Source organism: Hippocampus comes, unplaced genomic scaffold (assembly GCF_001891065.2).
Source record: "Hippocampus comes isolate QL1 unplaced genomic scaffold, H_comes_QL1_v1.1 scaffold156, whole genome shotgun sequence".
NCBI classification, from domain to species: domain Eukaryota; kingdom Metazoa; phylum Chordata; class Actinopteri; order Syngnathiformes; family Syngnathidae; genus Hippocampus; species Hippocampus comes.
In genome coordinates this window covers 1,342,682-1,361,286 of record NW_017805744.1, presented here as the reverse complement: position 1 = coordinate 1,361,286, position 18,605 = coordinate 1,342,682, and the positions used below count along the sequence as shown (strand labels likewise).

Genomic DNA, 18,605 nt, shown 5'->3' with positions numbered 1-18,605 from the left:
GGGCCTTTGATGTCCATTTCCGGCACTTTAATATCTCCCTCGATATTTGGTACTGACACATCAACATCCCCTTTGACTTTAGGACCTTTGAGACTGAAATCCAAATGTGGCATGCTGATATTTGGGCCTGAGATGTTTGGCATCTTCATTTTTGGTGCCTTGATCTTCCATCCTGGACTGCCAATGTCAACATCTGGTAATTCAACGTCGACTTCTGGACCCTTGATGTCCACATCAGTTTTGGGGAGACTGACATCAACATCAGGGACATTGACATCAATATTGGCCTTGGGAAGGTTGACGTCAACATCAGGGCCCTCCAGTTTTGGACCTTTTAAGCCGAATTCTGGCATTTTGATTTTGGGCATGTGAATTCCAGTGTTGGGGCCCTTAATGTCAACTTTTGGGCCTTTGATGTCCATTTCCGGCACCTTAATATCTCCCTCGATGTTTGGTACTGACACATCAACATCCCCTTTGACTTTAGGACCTTTGAGACTGAAATCCAAATGTGGCATGCTGATATTTGGGCCTGAGATGTTTGGCATCTTCATTTTTGGTGCCTTGATCTTCCATCCTGGACTGCCAATGTCAACATCTGGGAATTCAACGTCGACTTCTGGACCCTTGATGTCCACATCAGTTTTGGGGAGACTGACATCAACATCAGGGACATTGACATCAATATTGGCCTTGGGAAGGTTGACGTCAACATCAGGGCCCTCCAGTTTTGGACCTTTTAAGCCGAATTCTGGCATTTTGATTTTGGGCATGTGAATTCCAGTGTTGGGGCCCTTAATGTCAACTTTTGGGCCTTTGATGTCCATTTCCGGCACTTTAATATCTCCTTCGATATTTGGGACGGACACATCAACATCACCTTTGAGTTTCGGACTCTTCAGATGGAAATCCACATCAGGCATGGAGATGCTTGGCAATTTGAATTTTGGTCCTTTGATCGATCCACTTGGACTGTCTATGTCAAGTTCTGGTCCTTTGATGTCAATGTTTGCATCTTTGACATCAAAATCAGCTTTGGGGAGACTTATATCAACTTTCGGGCCTTGAAGGTCAACCTCAGGAATTTTAACATCAATATCAGCCTTTGGAAGGTTGATGTCAACATCAGGACCCTCCAGTTTTGGACTTTTAAAGCCAAATTTTGGCATACTGATTTTTGGCATTTCAAATCCAGTCTTTGGGCCTTTAATGTCAACTTTTGGGCCTTTGATGTCCACTTCTGGTACTTGACTACTGCCCTCAATATTTGGTACTGAGACATCAACATCCCCTTTGACTTTAGGACCCTTTAGATTTAAATCAAAATTTGGCATGTTGATATTTGGGCCTGAAATTTTTGGCATCTTCACATTTGGTCCCTTTATCTTCCATCCTGGACTGCCAATGTCAACATCTGGTATTTCTACGTTGAGATCTGGACCCTTGATGTCCACATCAGTTTTGGGGAGACTGACATCAACATCAGGGACTTTGACATCAATATTGGCCTTGGGAAGGTTGATGTCAATGTCAGGGGCCTCCAGTTTTGGACCTTTAAAGCCGAATTCGGGCATTTTGATTTTGGGCATTTCAATTCCAGCTTTGGGGCCCTTCATGTCAACTTTTGGGCCTTTAATGTCTACGTCTGGCACATCAATATTTCCTTCGATATTTGGTCCTGACACATCAACATCACCTTTAACTTTCGGACCTTTGAGATCAAAATCCAAATTCGGTATTTTGATGTTTGGGCCTGAGATTTTTGGCATCTTCACTTTTGGTCCCTTGATCTTCCATCCTGGACTGCCAACGTCAACATCTGGTACTTCAATGTCGAGATCTGGACCCTTAATATCCACATCAGTTTTAGGGAGACTCACAGCAACCTCAGGGATTTTGACATCAATATTGGCCTTGGGAAGGTTGATGTCAATGTCAGATGCCTCCAGTTTTGGACCTTTTAAGCCAAATTCTGGCATTTTGATTATGGGCATGTGAATTCCAGTGTTGGGGCCCTTAATGTCAACTTTTGGGCCTTTGATGTCCATTTCCGGCACTTTAATTTCTCCCTCGATATTTGGTACAGACACATCAACATTACCTTTGAGTTTAGGACCTTTTAGATTGATATCCAAATCTGGAACGTTAATATTTGGACCAGAAATTTTTGGCATCTTCATTTTTGGTGCCTTGATCTTCCATCCTGGACTGCCAATGTCAACATCTGGTAGTTCAATGTTGAGATCTGGACCCTTGATGTCCACATCAGTTTTGGGGAGACTGACATCAACATCAGGGACATTGACATCAATATTGGCCTTGGGAAGGTTGATGTCAATGTCAGGACCCTCTGGTTTTGGACCTTTAAAGCCAAATTCTGGCATACTTATTTTGGGCATTTCAAATCCAGTCTTGGGGCCTTTGATGTCAACCTTTGGGCCTTTGATGTCCACTTCTGGCCCTTTAATATCTCCCTCGATTTTTGGAACTGACACATCAACATCACCTTTGAGTTTAGGACCTTTTAGATTTATATCCAAATCTGGAACGTTAATATTTGGACCTGAAATTTTTGGCATTTTCACTTTTGGTCCCGTTATATTCCATCCTGGACTGCCAATGTTAACATCCGGTAATTCAACGTCTAAATCTGGACCCTTGATGTCCACATCAGTTTTCGGGAGACTCATATCAACGTCAGGGACTTTGACATCAATATTGGCCTTGTTAATGTTGATGTCAATGTCAGGGCCCTTCAATTTTGGACCTTCAAACCCAAATTCTGGCATACTAACTTTTGGCATTTTAAATCCAGTTTTGGGGCCTTTGATGTCAATTTTTTTACCTTTGATTTCTACTTCAGGCGCTTTACTCCCTCCTTGGATATGTCGTGCGGACATATCTATGTCACCTTTGAGATTAGGGCCTTTCAGATTGAAATCCACCTCAGGCAATTCTGGTCCCTTGATCTTAACACTGGTACTGCCAATGCGACCTCCCTCAATAATTGGTGCAGGGCCCTGAATGTTCAAACTACCTTTTGGAGGACTGACATCAACTGACGGACCTTTTATGTTAACCTCAGAGACATTTATGTCAACATTAGATTTTGGAAGGTTGATGCCAATGTCAGGAGTCTCCAGTTTTGGACCTATGCTTCCTGGAAAAACCTTAATGTCGACTTTTGGGTCTTTGATAACAATTGGTCCTTGAATGTCAACCTCAGGAGCGTTGACATCAATACCAGTCTTGCTCAGTTTTATGTTCATGTCTGGGTCCTGCCCTTCCTGAAATGTTGGCGTTTTTATTTTCCCAAAGCCAATCCTACCCATTGTGTCCTTTATGTCGGTTTTTGGTCTTTGGAGTTCTATCTCTGCTGCTTCTACATCTTTTTCAGTATTCTGTGATGACAGATCTACGTCACCTTTGACTTGGGGGCCTGAAATGTCAGATTTGGGAATATATTTACTCATCTTTGTGCCTTCTCCTTTTAGCCCTTCAGTTTTTACCTCTGCACCCTGAATGACCACGTCTGGTATTTTTACATTCCCATCCATCTTTGGAGTTGATATGTTCACTTTTCCTTTTATTGGTGGGCCTGTCTGACTAATCTTAATTTCATGAGTTTTTCCATCAAAATTTGAACCTTTCGTTCCAGATGATGTTATATTTATTTGAGGCATTTTGAAATCCCCTTCTTTCTGTTCCAGAGTTACCTCTGGGCCACGAATGTGATACTTTTTTGTTTGAATGTTGACGTTAGTATATGCAGATGGACTTTCAGCATCTGGAAAACCTCCGCTCAATGAGATGTTTGAAATATTAATTGAGCCGGATTCCTTTTCATGTGGGTGACTAACAGTAATTTCAGGTAACTTCACCTTTGTTCCCTCACCCTTTTGTGTTTTTTCGATGGATGTCACAAAAACCTGCTTTCCTTTTTCTGGTACAGACACACAAATTGACCCTCCATTGTCATTATCTGTTGTAAATACCTCTCTACCTCCTGTGCCTCCCATTGAAATGTGCCTACTACCAGTGTTTGAACTTTCCCTTAGCTTGGAAGAAACATTTCCCAAGTCAAAAACTCCTCCTTCAGCTGCCCCTGCATTTGAAGGGCTGCCATGTGAGATTCTCATTCCGAAAGAGCCATCCCCTGACTCTTGCTTTTGCCCTTTGAAATCTGGACTTGAAAGTTCAAGTTGCTCACTTATGCCACTTGGCATATCCACAGTGTAGGTGGTGATACGGCGGGTAACAGTTGTAATTGTACTGCCGTCGCTACTTGTGCTGCTATGCCGCTCCGTGCGTACATCCACTCCTTCGGCAAGGTCTTCAGACTTGAGCCTTGGTTTGATCTTCCTTGTGTAAATCCTTTTATAGTCCTCATCATCCCCACTCTGTTCAGAGAAAAACAGGAGGCATAAGGCATTAGAAAACTGCTAATGTGCAGATTAAATTGTGTAGCAAAGGATGATTTTCAAGTGCTACATATTCACCAATACCATGGACTGTAAATACAACAAGCATGTGGACCTGTCAGGCGTTTCGTTTTTTTTTTTTTTTTTTTTCAATGCTCAACAAATGCTTCGGATATATTTTGGGATTTTTAAAAAATAATTTGAATTACAATAATAGCTATCCGTCCAGCAACATGATGTGATTCCACCACATAATTTCATGTATTCAACAGGAGAAAAGAAGTAAGATGTTACCAAAAAAAAAAAAACTTACGAGAAGGATGTCTGGACTGGTACTTCCTAACTTCCCCTCCCATGTCAAAGTACCCAACGGAGAACGACATGGTGTACTCAAGGGAGAGCAGATTGGCGATTTGTCTTTATTTTGTAGTTTTAATCCAACCTTGTGGCGGTTCAGTGTCTTCAGCAGCTCAGCTGTTTCTTCTGAGCTCATGTTGTCAAAATAGATTGTTGCACCAACAATCTGGTCACCTATTAAATAAAAGTGCACGTGTTTTAGTCAGAAAGGGTTTTGTAGAATTTTACGACAAAAACAAAAGAACAGATTTTAAGAAAAACAAATGAAAAACTACCTTCATATACTTTCCCAGATCGTGCTGCTGGTGACTCTCCTTTCACTTCTTTCACAAAGATCTCTCCTTCACGTGTCTGTTCAATAGTCAGGCCAGTTTTATCTGGACCCTCCCAGTCTGGAAACAGCACTTCCCTAGTTTCCTCTTCATCAGCCATCTATAAATATGGACACACACACATAATAGGTATGAGCTGGCAAGTTTGAATTTGTCTTTACCTTGTGCAAAACTATCAGAGGTACCTTGTTTTGTTTCTTGTGCTTTCAAGCCCTGGTGGGAAAGAACGTCACCCACTGGTTTTCCTGCATCAGAAAATATCAAAACATTTCAAATACACAGACAGGAAAAGACTTGCGTTTCCATTTTAGACAAGTTTTTCTCTCACGTCTCAATTCATTATACAGTATACTGTATGCCAGAATAATCTGAATTGCAGTTACCATTGCTTCACATTAGAGGGCGGTAAAGTCTTTTCGGATAATACAAGCTTTTTGTTACTGAGTCACATACATCGGTCGGTCCCTGGTTTGCAAAAAGCAGCCAAATGTGACAACTCGAGCCGACTTCCAAGATGAAAGTTGAAAAACGGCTATGGAGGCATGAATACTGTGCTACTATCCCTGATCTTATGCCACACTCAATACATGAATTCAACAACATAGTGTGTTCTGTGTAAGACCTAAATTCAAAGGGATTCTAATACACAAAGTGTACGAGGCCTCGCAAAAACTGTCTATTGTTACCTGTTGGGTGTGGTCATTTGACTTGCATTACTGTGCATAGTCCTAAAATAATCATGCTATTTAATCAAACCATGAATGAGCGTAAACCAATTGGGATTTCACAAGTTCCCTTGTTTATCAAAGCTTATAAAACTTCAGATGTATCCAGAAGATAGTATCCATAAACTCAAAGAGTCAGTTGACTGAATGAAGTGAACATTTCTGCAGGGCCAGGAAATAACATTGAAGGTTAAAATATGGATATGGATGCTCTTGATATCAGATGAAACACATGTAACGTTATCTTGAATTATAACATACAGTATACTGAATAAACAAGACATATGGACCACACATGGTAATTTCTTTATGAGCCGAGCATGCTTGTTATGACATCACAGATTGTTAAAAAATAATGTAACTCCAGACATAATATTCAATAAACAGCCTGAGAATATGCGTGAGGTTTATTCCTATTTCAAAAGATAATTCCCCAAATTTAAGATGCTATTTCCCGTGAACATTCTGACAGCAACTTCTTTGAGTGCCCTCATGTGGAATAAACCGACAGGTTAACAACAGAGCAACATGTAACATTACTGCATGCATCCACTCGGGAGGTCTGAGCAACTTTGCCAATGCATGACGTATCATCAGAGCAATTTCAACAGTTTGTAGCCAGCAATCGTTTTCATTATAAAAAAAAAAAGTTTCATGAAATAAAATCAAGCATGTTTTCTATTGTATGAGTTATGTCTATTACATGTGTCATCTATACATGTGTCTAGTCAGATGGTAAAATGATGGACTTTATTCATATTTGAAACATTTATTTCAAGAAGACATCAACTGCAGCCTTACAATGACAATTACACGTACAGGAATTCAAACCAGAAGATAATGATTCTTTTTGCTCCATCAGCCAGTGATCAAAAATTATCCGCGTTGGAACTATTACGGCCTACTGCCTCACAATAGCACGATCGACACTAATTGTTCTTATGATATTAAAATAAAGCCAAGGTAAACCGTCTGCTATGTCTAACCATCCAGTCCACATTTCAATACTTCTCAAAATAACTATATTCACTTTTGTACCAACATATTCCTTCTTCAATCAGTGAATGTGTCGCGCTCTTTAAAAGATAACAAGCAACAAAGAACTGGGTAATCTGAGGCAAATGTGAAGAAACAACACAACAGACATCTGCTTTTGCCACTCTGTTAGTATGAATTAAAACTCAAAAAAGACAACACTAATAATTAGACACACAGCAAAATTGTTAACTTTTGCATTGGAGAATTTAGAGAATGTCATTGGATTTAAGATCAATTACCAAGGGGGTGCATTCCAGCATCGCTAGCTGGACACTGCCCACATGGGTGCAGCATGCTAATAAACACGTCCATTTTAAGATTGGTCCCGTGTGACTCAAGGGATCCGTTGAAAGTATGCAAAGCTTTGAGACAATCTTAATCTTGCTCTCCAAAATAAATTTTCACAGGATCTCAGGTCTGAATACAAAGAGCGAGCTAGGGTCAATGTTGCAGCAAATGCAGGGTGAAAGGATCGTACCGAAGATTATGCCAATGACTCGCAGGCATCTGCAACCTGATCCTCCGTCATCGTTTTTGCTCAGTTAGTGTCTCACGTTGCCTCGACTGAGGCTTGGAATATGAATCTATTCCAACCTCAGGCATAACGGCTCATGTTATTTGACAGAAACTGTGATTACATTGCTTGAGAACATCATTTAAGAACCCAATTAGATCATATTAGACTCATTCCGACCACTCCATATAATCCCATTCTGGCTGTGTTTGGAAGAAGAAGAGAATTTTCCATGAGATGTTGCTAACCCTAAACCTCATCCTCCTCACTATAAGCACTCATTATACACAAAGCAAAAAATAGCAGTCCAACGTGTCACATAACCTTGTCATGTTTAGCTTCTACATTCCTGACATTGCATCATGGCAGTATACTTTTCTGTCATTAATTGAACAGACATGCACAGACCACTAAAAAGCTCCATGAGGTGTTCATCTGCTGGTTGCTGCCTAGTATTGCACTCCATTTTGCCTCAACTGCATTCAGAACCTCAAACAATTATGAAAATCGTTAGACAAGAGTGTAGTGAGATGCACTGCAAACGCAGAATAAACACACTTATAATGTTTGTGTCGTCACGACTGAGCATTATTCTGCATTGAATTTTGATACAATTTTTTGCGCAAATGTTTTCCTTGGGTCTCATCAGACTGTGCGGGGGTGCCCAATGTCGTGTGGCCTATGAGGGGAATTGTTAATATTTGTTTACACTCTTCCCTTTTCCAAATTTGATTCTAGCTCTTCTGCTTCTTGAGTGAAATATTTGGGCTGCAATGTTGTCACACCTTTGCTATATTTCGAGGAAGGGAGGTGGGGAGGGGCCACGGCTAACGGCAGCGGAGCCAGGAGGAAACAAACTTAAGTGAGAAAGGAGAGGGCTGTAAACAATGGGGAAAAGATGAAAAGTGGGAGAGATAGCTGAGGAATTGCTGGAGGAATGTCACCTTATGAGATAACCGGAGAGGGAGTGGAAGAACACAAGAGAACAGTAACGCAAATATAACACATGGTTATCACAAGACTGAGCTCCAAGGTTGGTGGGTAGTCCAAGTCCTTCAACCCCTTATAGAATTCCATCCCAAGTATTACATGTCCCTCTGCAACTAATGTGGATGCACAACCGTGCACAGCCTCTTAAAAATTGGATATGTCTGTGGTCAGATTGAACCAATCACATTCGAGCATGTAACGTGGCTATGACTGATCGCAAATAAATTCCAGCTGTGCTTTGAGACATTTTGGGACTTTTTTTTTTTTGCTTCGCTTTATTGTAGAAGCCAAGGGGTTTTGCACTAACAGCGACTGGTACTTGGAACTGTTCATAATTCTCTCCGCCTTGACGAGGTCTTGGTTCAAGCTGAAAAAGAACAGCCCCATAATGTTGCCACCACCAAGCTACGCTCTAGGTATGGTGTGTTGTTGTTTTTTGTTTTGTTTTTTTGTTTTTTTGGTGATCAGCAGTGTTATATTTACACCAAACATAGCTTTTGGAATTATGGCCAACAAGTTTTATAACCATAACCAGATCAGAACACATTTTCCCAGATGAATTTTTCAAATTTGTTTCCAATTTTGAATATTTGGCCCACCTGTGGCAGCATCATACTTTGGAGCTGATCTTCGGATTTATTTAAGGTTCAGAGAAATTTGAACAGGTCCAAATAACAGTCTGTGTTAACACAAACCCTTGAAGCCTCTGTGAAAACAAATTTAAAAGTCAGGAAAAGCCAACTTATTTATGGAATATCAGAGGCACTTAAAATGGTAGCAGGTGATGTCTGACTTCCACTTAATAAGAGTCTGAGTGCGATTGGTTAATTTAGAACACAGAGTCATCCCAGTTATAAGAGGGTGTGCGCACTTATTTGGTTTCATCAATTTTACTTCCACTCGCGTCTTTTTTTAATCAATTGAGTTGTACAGGTTGTAGGTCATGGTACGGGTGGAAATTGTGTGTGTGGGGGGGAGAGGTTATTTATCAATTTTTTATGTCACAAAAACCTAGCATTTTAACTGGAGCATGGAGACTTTTTATATCTACTGTAATCGGGCATCCTGTAATCAGCTAGGATCATGTAATTCCATGCAGACTGATCCTCAATGAGTAAGCTTGTGTTCATCATAAGACAGGCACGCAGCCACACACCATGACAGTCATTATCTGTTCTTTCTCTTCCTACGTCAGAGTCCCATTCTTTGTGTGCACAAACAGGTTTCCTGTAGAACTCTTTAAAGCAGAGGGAAGATGAAACACTCCATCATCGTATGCACTGTGGTTTGGAATGCGTTTAGAGCAATACAGATCAGGACAGTGAGCCAGGCGATGGCCTTTATTTACTGGGCTGTGACCAAAGAACATATGGATGTCTCTCTCTCTGCTCTGCTCTTGGCCTACAGAGACAGCAGCCCAACTCGGGAACGCCCTCCAAGCGGTGTTGGGCGTGCCTTCGAGCTACGAACAGTTCCCAGTCAATAGCCGACAAATGGGTCTGCAGGTATCCGGGTCGCTGCGGCTTTAGGAGCCGCTTTGGGACCCAGTTGGGGGTTGCTCAACAGCAACAGAGACAGCATAGTGGTTTCTACTCGCCTTTTTTCCGCTCAGAGGGAATAAATCATCCGAAGCTGCTGACTTAAAACGGGCGACCCTGTCGGGCTCTTATAGACTTGTTTCATAAAAAGCGGAAAGGGCGATCGAGGAGCCCAACAGGTGGTAGCCGGGGGAGGGAAAAGAAAAATGGGAGAAACGGGGTGCAGAAGTATCAAGTTTCTGTTCTAGTTAGAACGGCAGAGACACGATCTGGAGTCAAAGGAGGCTTTGCAACAAACATTCCAGCACTTGTTGCTCTCTGTCTGCATAATGGAGGGCTGTTCTGAAGTCACACTGACAAGATGGCCATGGAGTGCACAAGTGGGAGGGTGGGATCAGAAGTCTCGTTTTCCTTCCCCGACCAGTAACAGATGTGTCGAGAGGATTCCTATTTGACAAAGACAAGGACAATTACCTTGGATAGCTCAAGCGAGGCCACGGGCTTCAGTCTGATGCGTTGGTTCTTGTTTTCTTGACTTCTGGTGACAGAAAAGCAGACAGGATGAGAATGTATTTAACATGATATGACCACATTGCATTTTCATCGCAATGAACAATCTTCACTCTTCAAGTCAGCTGCTTGGCTAGCTGTTCCAGAAAAACAGTCGGATGATGATGATTAGATCAGAAGTTCAAGTTCAAAAGTGAAAGGTTAACTGTCCGTGACATATCGCCAACTTTTTATCATATTGTTAACATTCGATAGGTCGAGTTTTATCATGTGTAAATATTTGCACAGCCCGATACTTATCTCCATTTTTAAAGTCTCACTTTTCTTGCGATGTTAATATGTTTTCTTGTTGCGACTTGCCCTAGCTCTTACATGACGAGCGCAGATTGTTGGTTCAGCCCACTCGCACATTTGGAAACAAAGCCTTTTCTTTGTTAGAGCAAAGTACAAGCAGAACCAGACTCAATGTGTATAAAGGCAGGCATCTGCCAGTGGGAACATGCCCCTCGGAATAATATTTCTGTGGCAAGCTCTGCAGCTCCAGCATTAATCTTTCCCTTAGTCATCCATCCTGTTCATTATCAATCGTCAGTTAACAAGGAGAAAAACATTGGTGAGATTGTCGGCCTTCATAAGACCTTAGTTTGCCTCATTTTTCCCTCGTGCATTTTTGAATTGACTCTCCTTTCAAATAGAAGGGACGTTGCCGAGATAAATGCCACCCAACAGCAGTTTGTTTGCATAAGGAGACCTGAGGTACAGCAGCTGTGCACACTTTGCATCCCGCACCCTTGTTGCAGTATCATAATCGTCAGGGTGCTATTGAAGCAGCAATTCAACCGAATCATCCAAACAAACTCACAGCTGTATTCGCCTAATTTACAGAAAACAAAATTAGATGGGTGTGGGATCTGCATGAGGTTACAACTCGCTTGGGGTGAGATTTTGTGCCGGTTTGCTTGCGCTGATTTCAGAGATACCGCTCCTCCGGCCTTGATACCTTTAAGGCGACCACACGCTCACAAGCGGACACCAAGAGTGGGCGAACAAATAAAAACGCATGTCCATAAGAAAGCACAGTGCCTGGAGTCCAGAAGTCCGCTCACATTGCTTCACCTCTGCTATGCTTGCAGAGGGAGAAGCTCAGAGCATGGCCCCACCCAGGCCTCCACTCGCACGCATTCCTTGATAGAGCCGTCGGGCCAGCTGGAAGTGAGCCCAGCCTCTCCCCACACTGACTAACTCCACAGAAATGTTCTCTTTCTGCCTCACTCGGCCTCCATTCTGTACCGCCAGGCCTGCATGCACCCGACAAGAGTGCCCACTCCCACCTCCTGCAGTGAGTCCACCACACCCCCAATGTGCAAGTTCTGCTTAAATAAACAAGAACGCCGCACATATTCGAACATTTTCCTTTCTATCTCTAGCACACACTTTCAAACATCGGGTTTTTCGAAAATCACGATGAAATTGTCTTTGGCTACCTCTTTGCCACAGTGGCTCATGCAAGGAAAAAAAATGCGCCTTGCTTAGACACCCAACCCCAATGGGTCAAACAAATCTGGGATTCAAGTCAGCCCACGTCTATTTGATCGCCAAATGCAATCATTTTGATGAACATAAAACAGCACCCGTGTGACTGTGGTAACGGCTCAAGTGTAAGTGAGGAAGCCACTTTGTAGGGTTTGGCAAAGCCTGAAAATAAAGGCCGCAAAGAAGAAAAGGAAGAAAGGAGGTAGCAAATTATTGTCAAACAGAATGGACTCCCTGTTCTCACAATGTGCAACTAAGTAAGGAGAGAAGGCCTCGGTTCCGTCTCCCTTCAAACATGCAGTTAGGCGATGCATGTGTGAGCGCATATAGAAGGAATGCATGTCAAGATAAGTGCTCCACAGTCCACATGCAGGACTGCATCCCTAAACCAAACCGCAAGTCCTGAATGAGAACAAAGCCCGCCCACTGACGCTAGCTTGCCCGCTTGTGAAAACCGTTGTGAGTTCGGGAGACGTCGGAAAAGAGAAAGGAAAAAAAAAAAAAAAACTAGACATACGCACAAGGAACTTCAACAGACAAAATGAAAGGTAAAGTTATGTGCGGGGCAGGTTTTCATTGTTTTCACTTGCATTACTGGATATGCGAGGTGGGAGGACCTCTGATTGAATTTCCTCTCCTGAGGTTAATGTTTGAGAGCGAGTGTTTCCTCCAAAACAACGAGGATTTGTCAAGTCCCGTTGCTTTTATTGGACAGATTCCATTCTTTCCATTTACGTCATATCAGGATGAAAGATAAGCCGAAATAACGGTTTTGCACAATGATAAAGCCGAAAGAAATCCTGATGGAACTCAAAATCAAGAGAGGCGCATTTTGTTTAACTCGGTTGACATCACAATGAGTGAAATGGTGCCACAATAAAATTAAGATGGCAATGTGAGGCTTTTGCGCATGATCCCTCGCGGCATTACACACTTCATAATTAAGTCAGGATTTGTTTCTGTCCATCACAGCTGCCATTGGAACAAGAGCAAGTGCGAGTCCATTCATAGCGCTGGAGAGCAGAAGGTGAAGAGGAGGGCAGAATTGCAAGCATAGTTTCACAATGTATATTTATAGATATTAGACTTCCTTCGATGCAGAGTGCCTGGCAAACTGCACCTGGAAAAGGTCACAGAAAAGAAAAGCCAATGTGAATTCTTTTTCAGATTACATGGGGTGAAAAAAAAAATGGGCCTAACACCGGTGTCTTATGTGGTGAGCATTAACGTTTGCTGTTTGATCAAAGTTACCAAAAATCCCGGATCTGCTTTTTTCCAGTTGTCCGAGGTTGAGTGAAAATCCTGAAAGTAGTTTTTGGATGATGCTAGAAACAAACAGAGGTCGAGGTCAACCTAACACACCCTGCGAGCGTGTCTTCCCTCATGAGAGACAATTTGGCTTGCAAGGTTTTGGATGTTAATCATTTTTGTTTTATGGCAAACGTATTACCAAACCTCTCAAATCACTTTGTCTGGACAACAAGGCAGACAAATGCACACTGTGGACACTCTGAGACATTCCAAACCCAAGTACTGGATGAACGAAAAGGGAGTGGCTGCAGGGTGGACTGTCTCGGGGGGCTCTTAAAAACTTCACACACTATGGTTACATGTTTATACGCTGCTAGAGAATGTGTAAACTCCTCTCACAGAGACACTTTTCTATCTGCAAAACTGCTATTGTTTTATTTCCTCACTCTGCACGAGGGTTTCTTTCCACAGATCTGTGATGTCTCAGAGTTAAATTGAGGCCTCTGAATGGCTGTCAAAGTGCAGGGTTAAATAAAAGCAAAAACACAGCCAGCCGTGGCGCAATAGCTGCCGTCTTCTTTTAGTACAGCTGCTAAATCGATCCAAGAGCATGGTGGTCGCCTCTTCACATTGGTCCATCCTCCTATCAACAATCTAACAGACCCAACAGAGGAAAAGGAAGAGGAAGTGGGCTAGAGGCAACTTTCTTTCCGTTCCGCCTGGCTCATACTGCTCCTTTTGGGCAGTATTGCCATGTAAAAAGAAAATAATACGGAGAAGGTGGTGCTACAAAACGTGCCCAGCATGTCTTGCTCTTCTGGATAGTTACATCTGCCTGAAGGGATGATAGTCATGTTGTTAGTGAGCAAGAATATGCAAAAACTTTGGAAAAGGGTGATCAGCCGTTCATTTCTGGCGCAGATTGAGTTGCATGACCTTTCGTTATCGATATTTCATTTTCTTCTTCGCTCATGAACTGAGGAATTCATCTTCGTAGTCATAATTCTATATTAATATATAAATAGGGTGGCATGGTGATCGACTAGTTAGGACGTCGGCTTCAAAGTACAGTGCTGCAGGGTTCGATTCCGGGTCCGGCCTTCTTGTGTGGAGTCTGCATGTTCTCCCCGTGCCTGCGCGGGATTTCTAAGGGTACTCCGGTTACCTCCCACATTCCAAAAACATACGTGGCAAGTGAATGTAACACTCTAAATTATAGATAGATAGATAGATAGATAGATAGATAGATAGATAGATAGATAGATAGATAGATAGATATTCGTGCTGACTGTCTTTGGAAGATGAGTTCGTAAGATCAGTTCAGTCTTGGCAAAAAAAAAAAAAAAAAAGAAAAAAAATCACATGACTTGATGCAAAACAGCGTGTGTTCCATGAAAATGTCTCCAACGACTTCACATGACACCATGATGTGGTTTCTGTGTCAATTCATTGCTTCGCAACACGAGTATTTAAACAAACGGTATTTGCCTGGAGCGTCTTTCACAACCAGTTCGGAGAGTTTCAACACCTCCGATCGATGTTGCTTATGTATTCATTTTTGTGTCGTGCAGGTACATGCACGACACTAGCCTTCACTCAGAGTAACGTGTCAAACAATACTTAGCACCACATTATCACCAAGTAAAACACGAATTATGACATTCCAACAGTGCTATTGCCAAAGTACACTACACGAGACCCTTCGCCCGCTCCAGGATCATTTGACTTTGTGAGTGGCCTACGTCACAGTCAAGTCACCTTGACAGGAGCAATTTGAGAAACGCCAGACAATTACAAGCCCTCAGCAGATAACATGGAGAGCAAAGAGTATGCAGAGAAGAGCAACAGTTCACCGAAATGTTTTTTTTTGGGTGTGGCAGGAGAGTGCTGTGGGGACAAGGCAACTGCACACGTTGACATTTAACGCTGCTAGAATTCTGCTAGAATTCAACAAGATATGAATGACTTCTTGCAATTGCTTTATTTCCTGTTATTTTATATCCTATTATTGCTGTGGGTGAATTTGATACAGATGATAAAGAATCTATTTAGAGGCAAATCTGAAAAGATGTCATCTTTTACCAAACTTCTGGATGGAGAAAAACCATTTTGGTCACGAATGTGCAGGGTCTAAGTTCCCCCTTCATGCCTTAAACCTGGTTTCAATTAGCTTGTCTTTCCAAACCACTGCATTCCATTACCCCCCTCCTCACCCCTGCTCCGCCCCCCGCCCCTCCTCGCAGACTCCCTCCTTCTTACTCGTCCGTTTCCCGTCTTGCTCGCGCCTTCTCCCCTCATCTCTACCGCCCTGTGCCCCAGTCCAAGAACCAAAGTTAAAAGCCCCACGAGGAAATGGAGAAAGAGGAATAATTTGGCAAACTAAACATTTTCAAAATGTATCTATGAGATCGAAAATACCGTTTTGTTTAAACTTTCTACTGTCTGACACTCATGATCTGGAAAGTTATGCAAACCCCATTAAGAGTCATAAAACAGGTAAACAAAAAAAAAAAGTCATACAAAGCTGACACATTTTCAATTATTATTAATTTTGGGGAAAACCAAATATGCCCTCAAATGCAGAAACAAGTCAAACTACTCTGAATCGAAATAGATTTCATTTTCACATCCAGCATGATACTTTGGGGGTATTTTTGGTGGATTTGCCATAAATGTTTAAGCATGGAGATTTCGGCTGCAGAAAGGGTGTGCCTCCACGAGAAGAAGAACACAGGGAGAGAGAAAAAGGAGGGGGTGGAAGGAGGCGAAGGAGTGGAATCCACACCCATACTGGTTGGTGGCTACAGACGCGCATGGCTGCGCAACTACTTCTTCAACGTCCACATCTCTTGCACGCCTTCCCTTCGGGAACCCTTTGCAAAGGGTGACAGAAAACAGGAAAACACCAAGTGATAAGCCTAACACTGGCAATTTGACTCTTATCTTGACAGCCATTTCTCTATTCAACCTTTATCAAGAGTGACGAGTACTCCAGTGCCCCTTGAAAAGCACCGAATCACATGTTGCGTCTGGACAGAATAAGAATGTTTCTGAGTGTTTGGGACAGCAAATCCCAAATGTAAATGCAACGCAGTAATTATCACTGACTTCAGCTTTTATGCATGAACCGCCTTTGACTCACACGCTGTTGCGCAGTTAAAGGAAAAGTGAAGTGCGCAATTCCAGTCATGTACCTTCACGTGAAGCCTGCAGGTACACACCCACTTTTTGAACCTGCTCCATTTTAACTACAAGAAAATAATAATATTAAAAATTAACACAACATTATAAGACCCCCGCCCTCACCCCCGAGAGACGAAAAAGACCTTGCAAAAGTTAGAACACGTCACTAGTGATCCACACTCAACGCAAATGCCATCTGAATTATGACAGGAATGCTAGACTGCCAAGTTTGTTAGTTTTTCCTCCAATGATAATCACTTGAGGCAAAGCTCAGATGACAGTAAGAGTAAGAAGTATGTATGGTATTAAAAAAGTATCTATACCTGTGCACACACGTTGCGCCCGAGAAGCCTTACACAAGCTTGAGCATCCTTGAAAACGTCGTCGTCTTCCCCTTCTCCACAGCCCAAAAGAGCGCTTCTCAACTTTGATGAGATTCTATGACTTCTCCAACTTTTCGATCAAGCAAAGTTTCCAGGGCGTTTTCTTTCCCCCCCCCACCCTCCTCCGCTCTTGCTCGCTCCCTCCTCTCTCTGCTGAGTAGATTTTAACTTTTTTTTCTCCTTGTGTGGCTGCTCTTCTGGGCTGAGCAGAGTGCTCGGATAGGGTGCTGGGTTGAACTCCTGGTTTGCAGAGGGGAGGGAACCAGTGCGAGGGAGTGGTCCTTCGCAGCCATGGGACGAACTACTGCTCCACACAGGGGGGCCTCTGAAGACATGGGTTTATATATATATATATATATATATATATATAGAGAGAGAGAGAGAGAGAGAGAGAGAGAGAGAGAGAGAGAGAGAGAGAGAGAGAGAGAGAGAGAGAAATTAAACCGATTTTTGCTGGTTGTCTTCAGATATATATATATACACAGTAAATAATATATATACTGTATATATACTGTATATACAAAGATAGATATATAGATATAGATATACGCACGCACGCACGCACACACACACACACACACACACACACACACCCTAATACTTTTGTCCACTATCACATATTGGACAGCATGTCTGACTCAAGGTTCAAGGTTTACACCTCGGCTCCAGCCTTCCTGTGAGGAGTGTGCCTGTGCCTTAAGAGATTTTTTTTTTTTCCCAGGTACTCGGGCTTGCTCCTGCAATCCAAGACATGCATGTGAGTCTCATTGAAGACTCTCAGTCAGGGGTTATGTGGGGCCTGCTGGATATATAGTCTGGATGTGTCTGGGCTGGCATCAAAACACCCAAGGCAATAAGATGGCAAAAATAACCCAAAAACTTTGGGGTCACACTACCATTAAACTGTGATGTTAAAAGTAAGGGTCTGCCAAATATCTCTTGGGACGTATATGGACCCCTGGCCGCAAGTTTGACATCTGTGCTCTAAATTGATCATAGGTGTGAATGTGAGGGAATAGTGTGTTAACAACTGCCCTGTGGTTGACTGGTGATCAGCCCAGGGTGTCATCCGCCTTTTGCCCAAGTCTGCTCACCTGAAACTCTATAGAGCTGAGCTCTCCAACAGGGAGACTGAACAAGACATATTTTACCGATCAGAGTTTGACATACAGTAAATATTCTCTAGTGCGGACTCGTGTTTGCGCTGTCCAATTTGTCCTGATAACAGAAATTCCTCATTTGGGAAATGAGCATGGTACATGTCCTTTTTGAGCCTGACAAAAATGCACGTGTAGCAACACAATCAATAAAATACAAAAATATACTGTCCAAAAACTTTATATAACAAAAACTGCAATACAGGTGTATCCAAAAAAAAAAATCACAACAGTAAAATACATACAGTATTTTAATGTTTATTTTTTTCTGTCTTGGGAAAAAAAGTGTGTCTATTTTGGATTGTTTGGTTGTATGCATTCTTTGGTTTATGACAATGTTTGCCTGCGTGTCATACAGTTTTGTTGCTAGTTGCAACTGTCCCGTTGATCACCGATGTCTGGTAATTCTTGTACATACTGATGGATTTGTTGCCATTTGCATTGCTTCCTCGCTGGATGGTGGCTTGTCATCAGGAGTTGAATCGATGCCTTGTTTTTTAAAGTTTCGTAGATTTGCGTCTTTCCGACTCCAAGTGTCTGCTGGATGCTTTTAACTTTGTGTCCAGCCTTGCTCAAACGGATGCATTTCACTCGCTCCGCTCCAGTCATTACAGTTCTTCTACGTTTCGATGCCATGATCTACACGACGTAAGTGAATAAAGTTAAAATCTTT

The 18,605-nt window shown here is 42.4% G+C and overlaps 1 protein-coding gene across 3 annotated transcripts in view; it reads right to left on the bottom strand.

The window, feature by feature from the left end:
• ahnak (AHNAK nucleoprotein) overlaps nt 1-17,005 on the bottom strand; it is a 28,077-nt gene extending 11,072 nt beyond the window's left edge. The window contains exons 1-7 of one of the 3 annotated variants that reach the window (XM_019883932.1): nt 16,716-17,005; nt 10,390-10,453; nt 5,296-5,355; nt 5,054-5,210; nt 4,735-4,952; nt 2,441-4,400; nt 718-1,630 (exon numbers count right to left, since the gene is read on the bottom strand). In XM_019883932.1, the coding sequence (XP_019739491.1) occupies nt 718-1,630; nt 2,441-4,400; nt 4,735-4,952; nt 5,054-5,210 (3,248 nt within the window). In that variant the 5' untranslated portion in view covers nt 5,296-5,355; nt 10,390-10,453; nt 16,716-17,005. Of the gene's footprint in view, nt 1-717; nt 1,887-2,440; nt 4,401-4,734; nt 4,953-5,053; nt 5,211-5,295; nt 5,356-10,389; nt 10,454-16,715 lie in introns of all 3 variants that reach the window. The other 2 variants (XM_019883931.1, XM_019883933.1) reach the window with 2 other exon arrangements.
• Between the last annotated feature and the right edge of the window lie 1,600 nt (nt 17,006-18,605).